The sequence below is a fragment of the Hippoglossus stenolepis genome, chromosome 15 (assembly GCF_022539355.2).
Source record: "Hippoglossus stenolepis isolate QCI-W04-F060 chromosome 15, HSTE1.2, whole genome shotgun sequence".
Classification (NCBI taxonomy): domain Eukaryota; kingdom Metazoa; phylum Chordata; class Actinopteri; order Pleuronectiformes; family Pleuronectidae; genus Hippoglossus; species Hippoglossus stenolepis.
This window is the reverse complement of record NC_061497.1, coordinates 4,090,420-4,103,386: the sequence shown is the minus strand read 5'-3', so window position 1 is coordinate 4,103,386 and position 12,967 is coordinate 4,090,420. Positions and strand designations below refer to the sequence as shown.

At 41.5% G+C, this 12,967-nt stretch overlaps 2 protein-coding genes across 4 annotated transcripts in view; one reads left to right on the top strand and one right to left on the bottom strand.

The window, feature by feature from the left end:
- Nucleotides 1-2,535: 2,535 nt before the first annotated feature.
- LOC118122544 (beta-galactosidase-1-like protein 2) lies at nt 2,536-11,454 on the top strand. Its single transcript, XM_035179308.2, has 19 exons — nt 2,536-2,663; nt 3,200-3,385; nt 3,464-3,532; nt 3,956-4,051; nt 4,536-4,644; nt 4,735-4,827; nt 4,967-5,048; nt 5,194-5,258; nt 5,381-5,465; nt 6,112-6,249; nt 6,438-6,518; nt 6,598-6,707; nt 6,805-6,951; nt 7,716-7,787; nt 7,921-7,999; nt 8,104-8,191; nt 8,278-8,389; nt 8,488-8,604; nt 10,414-11,454. Exons 1-19 carry the CDS (start codon nt 2,554-2,556, stop codon nt 10,498-10,500), a joined length of 1,926 nt encoding a protein of 641 aa, XP_035035199.1. The 5' UTR covers nt 2,536-2,553; the 3' UTR covers nt 10,501-11,454.
- Nucleotides 10,683-12,967, bottom strand: part of b3gat1b (beta-1,3-glucuronyltransferase 1 (glucuronosyltransferase P) b) — an 89,227-nt gene continuing 86,942 nt past the window's right edge. For all 3 annotated transcript variants that reach the window (XM_035179311.2, XM_035179309.2, XM_035179310.2), the window contains exon 8: nt 10,683-12,052. The gene's annotated coding sequence lies outside the window, so the exon portion shown is untranslated. The remainder of the gene's footprint in view (nt 12,053-12,967) is intronic.

Sequence of the window (12,967 nt, the reverse complement as noted above, 5' to 3'; positions counted from 1 at the left end):
AGACATTGTTCACTGGAGGAGGACAGTTCACTGGTCTTTCATTTTTAACTGAGTGCATGTGAGTCCTCTGCAAAATTGCACTTTAGGACTCTTCTCAGCAAAGACCTGATGTTTAGTAAAAAGTTCAAAATGAATGTGTCAAATCCAAACCAATAATATTCTTGATTCTCATTTATCTTGGGTGAAATATTGTAGTATGTAAATTCTTACCCTCTGGAGGAAGCACATGGTGGAGGTCCCCCCACACGTCATACCCGCCAGTCCAATAGTCCATGACGATAGCGGGGCTGTTGGGCTGACAGTTTGAGTGCACAAAACACACCATCGGTTAACTTACACTGCTGATTAGTCCACATTCAAGTGTGTCATGTCCTTTGTGACAGCAAGTGAAACAATGTAGACAGGTGAGCTACACACCTGGATAACATTCAGATCCTGGATGTCTCTTTGACTTAGCTTCTGCAGCTTCACTGATCTGATGGCTACAAAATAGGAGATCACAAGTTCAGCTGCGTGTGTGTGTGTGTGTGTGTGTGTGTGTGTGTGTGTGTGTGTGTGTGTGTGTGTGTGTGTGTGTGTGTGTGTGTGTGTGTGTGTGTGTGTGTGTGTGTGTGTGTGTGTGAGAGAAGAAGTATAAATTATCTAATTGAAGTGTTTATTATTTTTTGCTGTTGCAATTATTTTTCTGTGTCTATTTATCTGTGTCTCTCTCTCTGTCTCTCTCTCTCTCTCTTAAACCAGCCAGTCTGTCTCTCTCTCTCTCTGTGTCTCTCTCTCTCTGTCAATTATTTTATATTGAATGTCTGTCAATAGATCAATTTCACCTGAATCTTAAACACTATTTCATGTCACCTGCAGACAAACTTCATTTGCCTACAAGATCCAGACGAGAGCAGAAGCTTCTTGAAAGCCGTTGTGAACCATGCAGGAACCAGACACTGTGACGAGCCTCAAAGCCGAACTCCTCTGAGCCATGGGTGAGAATAAAGCTCTCAAAGATGGAAACTCGTCTCTGAAGGAGCAGGTGGAGCAGCTGCAGGACCAGCTGAAAGACAAAGATGGTCTCGTAAAAAAAGAGACCAAGAAACGGCGTGCTCGCTGCAAAGCCTACATGGTCTGCCTGGTCGAGCTCACTGTGTGTCAGGCCAAGTGTAAGAGTCTGGAGGCAAGTCTGCACCAGGAGCCACCTCAGCCCGAGACAAGCTGGAATAGAGAGCTGGAGGTGGAGAAGGAGAACCAGGCTCTGAAGGAGCAGGTCAACCTGCTGAAGGTTGGACAGAGGAGGCTGGAGGATGAGCTGATACACAAGAACCAGCTCATCATGAGTGAAACCAAGAAAAGGAGAGCTTGTACCAATGCTTACATTGACTGCCTGGCCGAGCTCACGGCCAAAGAAAAGGAGCTGAAGAAGAGTCGGGCAGAGACGCTGGAGGTGAAGCTGCAGCAGGAGATGACTCCAACTGAGAGACTGAGCTGCAGAGAGGTAGAGGCAGAGACGAGCTGGAGCAGAAAGAAGGAGGTGGAGAAGGAGAACCAGGCTCTGAAGGAGCAGGTCAACCTGCTGAAGGTCGGACAGAGGAGACTGGAGGATGAGCTGATAAACAAGGACCAGCTCATCATGAGTGCTTCCTCCAAATCCTACCTGGCCTTCTCTGAAAAGCTGAGTGAGACAGAGAACGAGCTGGAAAGTGTTGAGAGGATGTGGAGAAGAGAGGAGCAGCAGCTGGGGACAGTGAAGGTCTCACCTATTCTCACCTCACCCTTTTTCTCCTCCTCAAAACAAACCCCTCACCCCATTCCCCCTTTGGGCATATGTAAATATCATAAATGTTTTAATGACGTGAATATTGTATATATTGTTAATCTTGTAAATAAATATAACAAGTAAAGTAACATCTACCTGTGTATGTCTTTCTGAATATAGATACAGGATTCATGGCTCTGATCAATTAACACATTATAGTATTCAACCTTAAATGTAGAGATGGTGTCTGCCTCCCGAACCCAGAGTGGGAGCTGGTTCCACAGGAGAGGAGCCTGGTAGCTGAAGGCTCTACCTCGACTCCCACAGATTCTTGGAACCACAGAGAGCCTGTGTTTTGGGAGCGAAGTGATCTATTTGGATAATATGGGGATATATGAGCTCTTTGATATATGAAGGGGCTTGATTGTTAAGGGTTTTCGTAAAATTGTGTATAGGTAAATCTTTCTACTTATATGATACTATACTTTACAAAAGCCTTGAAACCTCAACGCACTGCAGTCGAATGAAGTGCATGATGATGTCATATTATAAGACTGAAATACACTATATTGGATTTTAAGACAAACTATCCAAATTTTAAAAAAAGTGTAACTGTAGTATAAAAGTATATGTTTTCCTTAGGGAGACATAGGGAGACACAAACGAAGGCTTCACCCTGTTAATGAGGTGTATCAGATTTCTATGGCTGTGCAGGGTCACACCCACGAGGCGGTGCACTGTTCACGCCTGCATCATGCGTTCGTCTGTGCTCAGATGCTGCTGTACACTTCACCCTGCTGCCACTGTCCATGTCACACACATCCATGGTTGTCCTGAGGATAAGAAATGTGCAGAAAAGGAAATATGCACTTATCTGTCTGTGCATTGTTGGATTCATCATGTACTACAGACACCTCAGGTAAGTAAAGTTCTTGCTATTGTTCAGTATATTTCAGTTAAAGTTGTTATGAGGCATTGTGTGGTAAATGTTATACCTTATTGTGAATGAATAATCCATTATGTTGTCAAGGCAATATTAGAATATTATATACATTAGAGTGTAATACTTTACCATAAATGTGATGAAAATACTCAAAGACACTAAACACTACAGATATTATAATTCATCTCTATAAATAGGATAGGAAAATATGGCAGGATAGATTATTAAAGCTATTATTAAGTGCAACAATATTACTCTATTTCTAAATATTGCTTATATTGTTTTTGCCTTGGGGACATTAATAATGAAGGATTTTATTATTTTTATATTTTTATATATTCCTGTTATTTCGGGAAAAATATAGAAATATATTGTCTGTCCTCCCACTAAAATTCAAATATTCTCTTGCTGCTTGCCAACACAAGCGTCCGCAAATTCCTACCAAGCATGTCATGTGGTCAGTTCCCATACAATGGCCTCTGTGCTACAATAAACAACAACTCCCCTTCCAGAGTGCCAGCAGGGGGATGGAGGATAAGCAGGAAAGTGGGCTTGAGCGCCAACGCCTCGCAGTTCACCCTGGGGGGAGAGCCCTTCCACATCATCGGGGGATCCATCCACTATTTCCGTGTGCCCAGGGCCTACTGGAGGGACCGGCTGATGAAAATGAAGGCCTGTGGCATCAACACACTTACTACGTAAGAATCCCGCTACATGTGTTTTTTGTGTCGCACGCCCGGCCAACATTTGAGCATTAACAACGAATATCCTTGCAGGTATGTGCCATGGAGTCTGCACCAACCAGAGAGAGGAGCCTTCAACTTCCAAACACAGCTGGATTTAGTGTAAGGAGTAGTTTGCATCTGACTTGAAAACAAAATATTCATTTATCACCAAAGCATGTGCTGGTCCTGTATCTGTAGATCATACTTTCATCGATGCAAATATTGACCTTAAAAAGACAAAGGAAAGAAATACACCACTAACAATATTACCTGCCCCAAGGTGAATTGGGAATACTCTCCTGGTGCTCGGGGGAGAAGATAGAGGCTAGAGTCCCACCTGACAACAGTGGGATCTCCATGGCAACAGCAACTTATCAAGCAGTCAAGCACACAGCGAGGATGAGTGACGAGGCACATAACACCTTGGCCTGCCACTGTTGTTGCAGAGCACACGCTCCTAAGATAATGGGTTATGGAGTCTAACTTAATGTCTTGGTGCGAATAGAAACCTCTTGTTGTTTCCTTTTCCTGTCTTGGTTGCAGAGCCTACATCAGCCTTGCTGCTGAATTGGAATTGTGGGTAATTTTACGTCCAGGGCCGTACATATCCTCTGAGCTGGACCTCGGAGGACTGCCGAGGTAATGCTTGTGTTCTAAATATTTGAGGAAATGAAGTACATTAGATTGTATAGACTTGCTGCCTCTGTTGTCCAATAGTAAATGCATATACCACATGGTTCAACCCCCCGAAATCTTTGTTGCTGTATCTCCTTCTGTCAAGTGAATGCACAAACCCTGTGTATGCATGATGCAGATTTTAAACCAAGGCTTGTGTAATACGTTATTGTTAGAGCTCCAAATGTCCCTGAATAAATATTGTAGAATTAAGTTTGTAAGGGAATTTACCCGACAGCACACAAGCCACTTAATCTGAACCACAATATAACACTTTTTTTTTATTAAGTGCAAACCAGGGTGAAAAAGTCAAATCTTGCTGAAAGGGAGGACTGGTCCAGTATGCAAATCTTTGTTCAGTATACTAGACGTACTGTGCCTACATTGTCCCTGCAGCTCTGTGGTTTTCGTCATACCTATAAGCATCTCTTTGTCTGCGTCTTTGCAGCTGGCTGCTCCGAGACGACAGCATGAGACTGAGGACGACTTACGCAGGCTTCACTCAGGCTGTCAACACTTTCTTTGACAAACTTATACCAAAAGTGGTTCCTCTGCAGGTCCATGTTTCTTTTAAATCAGTGATGCTAGAAATATGTGTTGTAGCTCCACTTGTCATTCTTATAACATGATGTTTGTTTTTGATTTAGTTTAAGAAAGGAGGTCCCATTATTGCAGTGCAGGTGGAAAATGAGTATGGATCCTTTGCAAAGGATGAAGGTTACATGCTTTTTATCAAAGAGGTAATGTGATTAAAATTATTTTTTTTTAAATGCCCCTTCAGTCATATATAAACTCAGATGTAGAATGGATAGTGATACAACTGACCATCCTGATGATGTTCAAAACACCAGGGCTTGACATTCTGTTTAATTTTGAAAGGCTTTACAGTCCAGAGGGATCAGCGAGCTCCTACTTACATCAGACAACCGCAATGCATTGAAGTCGGGGGGTGTTATTGGAGGTACACACACACGCGCCCTAATGCATGCACACACACACACACACACACACACACACACACACACACACACACACACACACACACACACACACACACACACACACACACACACACGCAGCTGAACTTGTGATCTCCTATTTTGTAGCCATCAGATCAGTGAAGCTGCAGAAGCTAAGTCAAAGAGACATCCAGGATCTGAATGCTATCCAGGTGTGTAGCTCACCTGTCTACATTGTTTCACTTGCTGTCACAAAGGACATGACACACTTGAATGTGGACTAATCAGCAGTGTAAGTTAACCGATGGTGTGTTTTGTGCACTCAAACTGTCAGCCCAACAGCCCCGCTATCGTCATGGACTATTGGACTGGCGGGTATGACGTGTGGGGGGACCTCCACCATGTGCTTCCTCCAGAGGGTAAGAATTTACATACTACAATATTTCACCCAAGATAAATGAGAATCAAGAATATTATTGGTTTGGATTTGACACATTCATTTTGAACTTTTTATTAAATATCAGGTCTTTGCTGAGAAGATTCCTAAAGTGCAATTTTGCAGAGGACTCACGTGCAGCTGCAAACTTTAAGAACCTGAAATCAATTAATATATGTAACGATTCTTTTGACAAAATTAGAACCCATTGGTCAAAAGGCTTTTTGATTTCTTTTGACTTTGACAATAACTATACAGCAGATTCACATTTGAAAACCTGTATGAGCTGAATCCAGTTCTGTACCTGAACAGAGATACTTAGTTATCACTTAAAATCCTTTGTTTATTTGCCAGTGTAATTTTTCTGTATTTGACATTAATCACTAGTCACGATCAGCTCCTGTAAACAAATAATTTCTGTTTCATTTCTTTTTACATATTTTCCTACGGCTTCGCTTTTTGTCAGAGGAACATCAGCTACTTGGCAACGATGCAAATACAACTGACAAAAACGATTAATGCAAAAAACATTCAAGGTGTAAATGTGATGTAATGTTTTCCCTGCTGCAGGGACCTGTATTTCAAAGGAGTCAGTTTGTTAACAGAGCACATGTTGACCTTGTTGTCAGATATGGTGTCCACCATCAGGGAAATCCTGAGACGAGGCATGTCTGTCAACCTCTACATGTTCCATGGAGGCTCCAGCTTTGGCTTCATGAGCGGAGCACTCACTAATCCGTCCTACAAAGCACTGGTCCCCAGCTATGGTTTGTTCCTCTGTGTCCTGTGCTCTGTCACAAGCAAATCAGTTGTGTCTTTTATGCAAAAAAATTGATTATATTGATGTAGCACTGGCGTGTTTTCCCACTTGTCGAGAGAACAGCATTGCACTCAACACCCAGCAGGTGGCAGTGCATGATAGTTAATCTACGGTTTGTCACACCATGTTTTCCAGATTATGATGCTCCCTTGTCTGAAGCTGGGGAGTACACTCCAAAGTACCATCTCCTTAGGGATCTACTCCACCGCCTCAACAGTAAGTTGATATGGATGAGAAAACAGCGATGATGTGACTGAGCCCGCGGCTTGATACCGTCTGTGACCTCTCTGTTCAGGAGGTGAGAGTTTCCCTGACCTGCCAGCCCTGCATTACAGAGAGGCTTATGAACCAGCTATCATGTACCAGCACCTGTCATTATGGGATGCTCTGAGCTTCACTGAGGGAGTATGTTCTATGTAAGATTATCTGTAGCCTACATGTGTAACGAAAAGAGCGGTGCTTCTCCGTCAAGGTATCTTAACTGTTTCAATTTGCTCCACAGCCATTTAAGTCAGTCAGGCCAGTAAACATGGAGAGTCTTCCTGTGAACAACGGGAATGGCCAGTCGTTTGGGTACACGCTGTACGAGACCACCATCACCAGCGGAGGATCCTTGAAGTCTGGAGACAACGTCCGAGACAGAGCCTTAGTGAGTCCTCGATGTGCATGAAGGCATGATTTCACTCGCTCTGACTTTATGCAGTATGGATGTGGTGGACTGCAATTTGATACATTATGATCCTCGATATATTTGTAGCTGTTGCAACAAAATTGCAACAAACAGTTTTACACGTTGGAAAATATGTTCCCTTAAGAGTTAGAGTAGATGTTACCCACTTGTACGCATGATGGCTGCTTCGCATCACATTTGGTGCGTAGGTTGGGCAGAAAATGAATGTGATGCATACGCAAGATGCAATACCCACATAAAGGTCAGGGCAGGAGCGAGTCCTTAACAGGGTCAGTGGGTACGTCATCAGCAACAGAAAGGGTGGAGCCACATTGGCAGAACAAGAGAATTGAACTTGTCGTTGTCATGACGTTTAGAGGTCTGACATACCACCTACGAATGCACGATCTGCATTGCTCTTCCTGTGTTGAACTTAACATGAGCCAAATATTGATCTCCTTGCGTGTCACCATCTTAGTCAAAGATTATAGAACCGAGAGCCCTACAATCTTAAGTCTGAGGGTGTGCCCTCTACTGGAATCCTCCAGTAACACGCGTAGCATCTAAGCAAGTACGTAAACATGAACGTTCATGATGCAGCCGGTTGCCAACATGTGCGTGTGGTTAAACAGCAAGTATCTCACGGGCCTAAGACCAGTCTTGAGACATTCTCTTCATTCAAATCAGACTTTCTGTTCTTTACTATAAAACAATGTCATCTACGGGAATGTTTTTTTTCCTAGGTGTTTGTTGACAGAAACTACATTGGCCTTTTCAAGCGCCAGAACGTGGAGCTGGCGGTTCCTGATGGTAAGGTATGGCATCAAGTTGGTCACCGAAGGCAGATGTAAAATAAACGTCATTCACAGTGTTTTACTGGAGGTGATGGAATCTGAAGTGCTGGCTGTTAAAACTTGCCAAAGACATAAAAGCAAACAATCCCTACAGGAGCGGCGAACCTTGAGTTTACTGGTGGAGAACTGTGGACGAGTTCACCAGGGAAGGGACCTTGACAAACAACATAAAGGTGATTGACAGACAATATGTAGTTCATTGCTATTGCATGCCATTAAACCACTCAAGCACTCAGTGGATAGTATACAAGTCAATTTTGATTTATGCTTTTTACAGGCCTTCTGGGAGACATTTTATTAAACAATATTCCCTTGCGGAATTTTACAATATACAGTCTGGATATGAAACCCAGCTTTATTGATAGGTTCGTATGCTTTATTAAATCTAACATGCTGCATATCACTTTCATTTTGTTCTAATAGTGTATTTGAATTTTATGCCTTATTCCAGTCTTTATCAGGCACCATGGAAATCTCTTCCTGAGAATCCCAGCTTCCCTGGATTTTTCATGGGGAGGATGTTTGCGTACGGGTATCCCAGTGACACTTTTGTGAAGCTGCCAGTAAGTCACAGCAAACACATGATGTGTTTTTTGTACATTTTTGAACAATTACTTCATGTATGCATTGTGAAGCAGTGACCTTGTCTTTGGGTCCACAGGGCTGGGAGAAAGGGGTTGTGTTTATCAATGGGCTGAATCTGGGCCGATACTGGTCCATTGGACCCCAGCAGGCTCTCTACCTCCCCAGTCCCTTTCTCAACAGTGGAATCAACCAGGTACAGCTAGAGGAACCGTTTGACCTTTTGGAAATACACTGATTTGTTTTTCCTGCCAAAAATTAGATGAAAAGATTGATATTGTTCTCATGTCCACACGATAAGTTACCATTAGCTCAGCAACAGCACCTTGGGAAATCACAAATTAACGTTGTATATGTCATTGATTTAATCAATGGTTACTGTGTCAGGCTCAGAAATACCCTGGTACATTATCAGTGTTTGAAAACCAAAAAATTGTTACAGTCATTTGTAAATTCTTTCAAAAGTAATTGAGTTGTTGCACAGATAAGTGCCTCGAAAAGTAACTTTTAAATTACTTTAATCTGCTCATATCCCTTATTAACGCACACATAGAACAATGATGTTATTTTAGTGTTGCTGAGAGTGTGACACAAAGACAGAGCATAGGGGCCCCTTAATGGGAAAAAACATATTGGAGATTTCAAGAATAAAGTTGTAATATTAAAAGAAAAAGTCATAAATTAGATGAGAAAAAAGACACAATAAGATGGGACTAAAGTTGTAATTTAATGAGAAAAAAAAGTCATACCAAGAAAAAAGTGAAAAACTAATAATTTTTCAGGATTTAAGCTGCAATGAAATCTCCTGCTCGCTGGAATTTTCCAAAATCTTTCCAAAAAGTTCCGTCAGACAACTCAGGTTCAAACGTTTATTGCAGCAGTGGAACAGGTTTAGTGTTTGGCGTCCAGGCTCCAACTTAATCACTCCCCCCGATATGATTACACAGGAATGATGGGCAAATACTTGTAACCCCCCGTTGGAGCCTACAGGTGGATGCTGGGGTGGTGGAGGGGCTGAAGCAACTGGTAGCAATACTGCAGCAGCAGTGCGAGCAAAGGGGATGATGGGAAATTTCTCTCTGCTTAAATAGACCACCTGATAAGGTGGGTGTGTATTATAGATGGTTGTGGAGAGTGAGGTATGTCACATGATTGGAGCAGCGCAGCTCGAGTTGGCTGCCTGAACTAGCTCGCATGCGTCGCTCCATTTACCAATCTCATTGTTTCTCGAGAAACTATAAAATCTCTTGGAAGAGAACACAGACATTTCAACACACATTTCATCCTCCACAAAAGAGGAAATTTCCTCCAAGTCCGTGTGGTTCTTTCTTCAGAATAGACACAGTGTCTTGTACAATCTTTTCAAAGTCCTGATACTTATGATAATGTAACGATACTTCTTTATTCTCATAAATGTATGCCTTTTTTCTAGTTATATAAAACCTGTATTCTTGAAATCTCACATTTGTTCCCCTTTAAGTGGCCCTATTGCTCCATCTGTGGCTACACAGTGTGAGGCAAGACAAACATCAAAGTTCATCTATCATTGTGCCAATTATCACTATAAAGTAATGGAACAATTAAACACAACTCACATATTTATTGTAGGCTCAACAGTCCTTGAAGTCAGCAGATTGTTTTAATGTGAAATGACTCTTTCTCAGACATTAAGCAGACGCTGCAGGACATTAGAATTAGAATTTACTGATGTGGAGAAGTCCTCACACCACCAAATAGGCTACAATGCATTTGTATATTTTGTCCTCTTCCTTGAGGAAGGAAAAATAACATTCATGTTTCTATCCATCTAAAAGCGATCTGCTTTTTTTAGAGTACAGACATGAGAGTGACATTGATCTTGCATAACCCAAAATGCTAAACTATTCCTCTGAAGTTCTTTTTCCTTGCATTAAAAATGACTTGGAAGATGAATTTGACATTAACAGTGTTTGAACACAGCAGGCCCTCTGTCCCATACTTTGTACTTTGTGTTCAAATAAATAAGGTCATTGTGTTTGAGGAGCAAGAGGGAGACTACAAGGTCCAATTTGAGGACACACCTGATCTTGGCATGGCAGCAGACATCCAGTGACCGTCATCAGCACCTGTGTGAACCTTGCATTTGTGTAAAACGTGTTTATCACATCACATCAAACCTTCCAATTCAGAAACATCACTGTTTAAGTCATCTTCTTCTTCTTATATAATACTTTAAAATGCACATATAGACACAGCCAAACATTTAACTTCACGCATCAAAGACAGTGAGACATATTTGTATGGGAGCAGTTTATAGCTATGTACATACAGTACCTTTAGTTCCAGTGACATATTCTATAGAGCAGAATCACTGTGGACATCACGTTTCCTCTGGATTCCCATATAAAGGGGGATAGTTTCTGTTTGAGGATGGCTGTTATATGTCATAGAATTAGATTTGTATTGCTTGTGTGAATATTTTGAATATGTGTTGCGTGGCAGTTACTGAACAGGAAACAGCCTGTAAAACAACCACTGCAAACAAAAATGTTGTGGGAAAAACATGAGGTGGAGGCAGAAGTGGTGTGAACAGCTTTTAAATGAAACACAAGCAGCAATGTGGTGACATCAGACTCTTACTTTAAAGTGACAAGTCTGAGAGTCTGAGAGAACAATTAGTGTTTGTGAGCAGTGCCGCTGCAAGTCAGTGGGGTATGAAATCATCGCTTGCCAGCCAGCCATCCATGGTGGGAATAATTATACATTGTAATATTTGAAAGGATGCACATCCAGTTTTTAGGCTAATGGCTTCATATCCCATTGTCTCTCACAACTCACAAGTAAATAGTACCAGTTACACTGAAACAATAAATAATTCTGAAGTGAAACATTCGGTTCACTTTTTTATATTAGCTTATTAAGAAAGCCTGAATGCTGAAACTTCTTTTTAAAATGAGTAGAGCTCAGTAGTACCACAGCATGTCAGGAAAAAAGAAACTCCTTGAGTAAAAGACTGTATGGAATGTCATTGTTTTTGCACAATAATAAATCACTGTGTTTTTGAGTGCATGTGTGTCTGAGTACTAATAATGTGCAGTTGAGCATGTTTAATGTGTGTTGAGGAGTACCAGTCCTCATTAGTGCTGGGCTCAGGGTGCTATCTAAATAGCTCAGTGTTGTACAGTACAAACGGGGAGGGCTCAGATCCCCCAGTGCAGTCTGTCTCACTTATGACAAGAAACCCTTTTATTCCTCTGTGCAGCCCTGTGCCTGACAGCCAGCGTGCCTCGGAACAAAAGGGTCCTATTTGATCCTGATTGGAGGGTTGGCTGGTGATGTCTGTGCTGAGAGGGCTCTTTATTGCTCGTTGTGCCTTCTCTTCTTGAAGTTTAAATCATGTAACATCCTTTGTCCTCGTAGACCTTGCTGGGCTCCTTTTGGCAAGTACCACCGGGGTCTCACATCGGCCTGTGCTCCAGACACAGAACAGGCAGGCTTGTTTTTGTGCAGTTGTGCTTTGATACTCTGGTCGGTACACGCACATGGCTTTGTGCTGCCTCCTGGGGTGGATGGGTGTTTCCTCCATTTCTAGGCTGCACTGAAGAACAGCTACTGTGCTGTGATAATATTTTCGACTCTGGCTCCTATGAGCTCCGTGGAGTCCCCTGAAACAACAAGTTTACATTTAATCAGTACAAACATTCATTTCATACTGGAGTTATCGTACTTACGAATTTAGGAATTGTAAATCATGTCAACTCTAAGTCTTAATTACAACAAGTACCTGAATTAACATCCACGAGAGACTATTTTATATTTAAAATAAATTTAACTCAAATTTAATGGATATAGCGTTTTTTGCACAGTATTTTAATCCCTAAAACAACAATACTATTACTAATAATAATAACAATACTACTACTACTACTACTACTACTACTAATAATAATAATAATAATAATATAGGCCTGATGGTGTGAACACTAGAAGTCAAGACATGGGTCTCTTTCCTATTCCTACCATCCTTATAATGTGAATGCAGCAACAGGCTCAGTGGAGTTTTGAGCTAAATGCTATTCAAACATGCTCTCAATGAAAATGTCAACATGCTATTGCAAAACAGGTATAATTATTTACCACATTTGATAAACATGCTAACATGTGCTTATCTGCTCAAAACACAAACTACAGTAATTCTAAAACTTGATAATAAACCATAAAACTATTGGACAAAATAAAAATGTTGACCTGATGGGTCAAAGAATCAATGAAATGATAAGAACTGATCCTAATAGGAGACATAGATCTCTGTGCCATATTACATGGCAATCATCCAACAGTTGTCAAGATATTAGAAAACAGAAGTTGCCCACTTTGTAATGATGCCAGAGACAAAGTTAGGTGAGCACTAAAATCAGGTACGTTCTGTGATTGTTATGAAGGCCCTGAGGCAAAACACCTCGGCCTGACAATAAAGTTGTTCCATATACTGCAAGTGTTGCTGAAATTTTAACATGTTCAGACTTTTTTCCCTCCTCCATGCACCTTGGATGTAGGTAAAGTTGAATCAGGAACCTTTA

Coding starts and splice junctions, on each gene's coding strand:
- LOC118122544 (XM_035179308.2), top strand. CDS start 2,554: ATGTCACACACATCCATGGTTGTCCTGAGGATAAGAAATGTGCAGAAA. Junction 3,386..3,463: donor GGCATCAACACACTTACTAC/GTAAGAATCCCG, acceptor ATATCCTTGCAG/GTATGTGCCATGGAGTCTGC. Junction 5,259..5,380: donor AGGATCTGAATGCTATCCAG/GTGTGTAGCTCA, acceptor TCAAACTGTCAG/CCCAACAGCCCCGCTATCGT.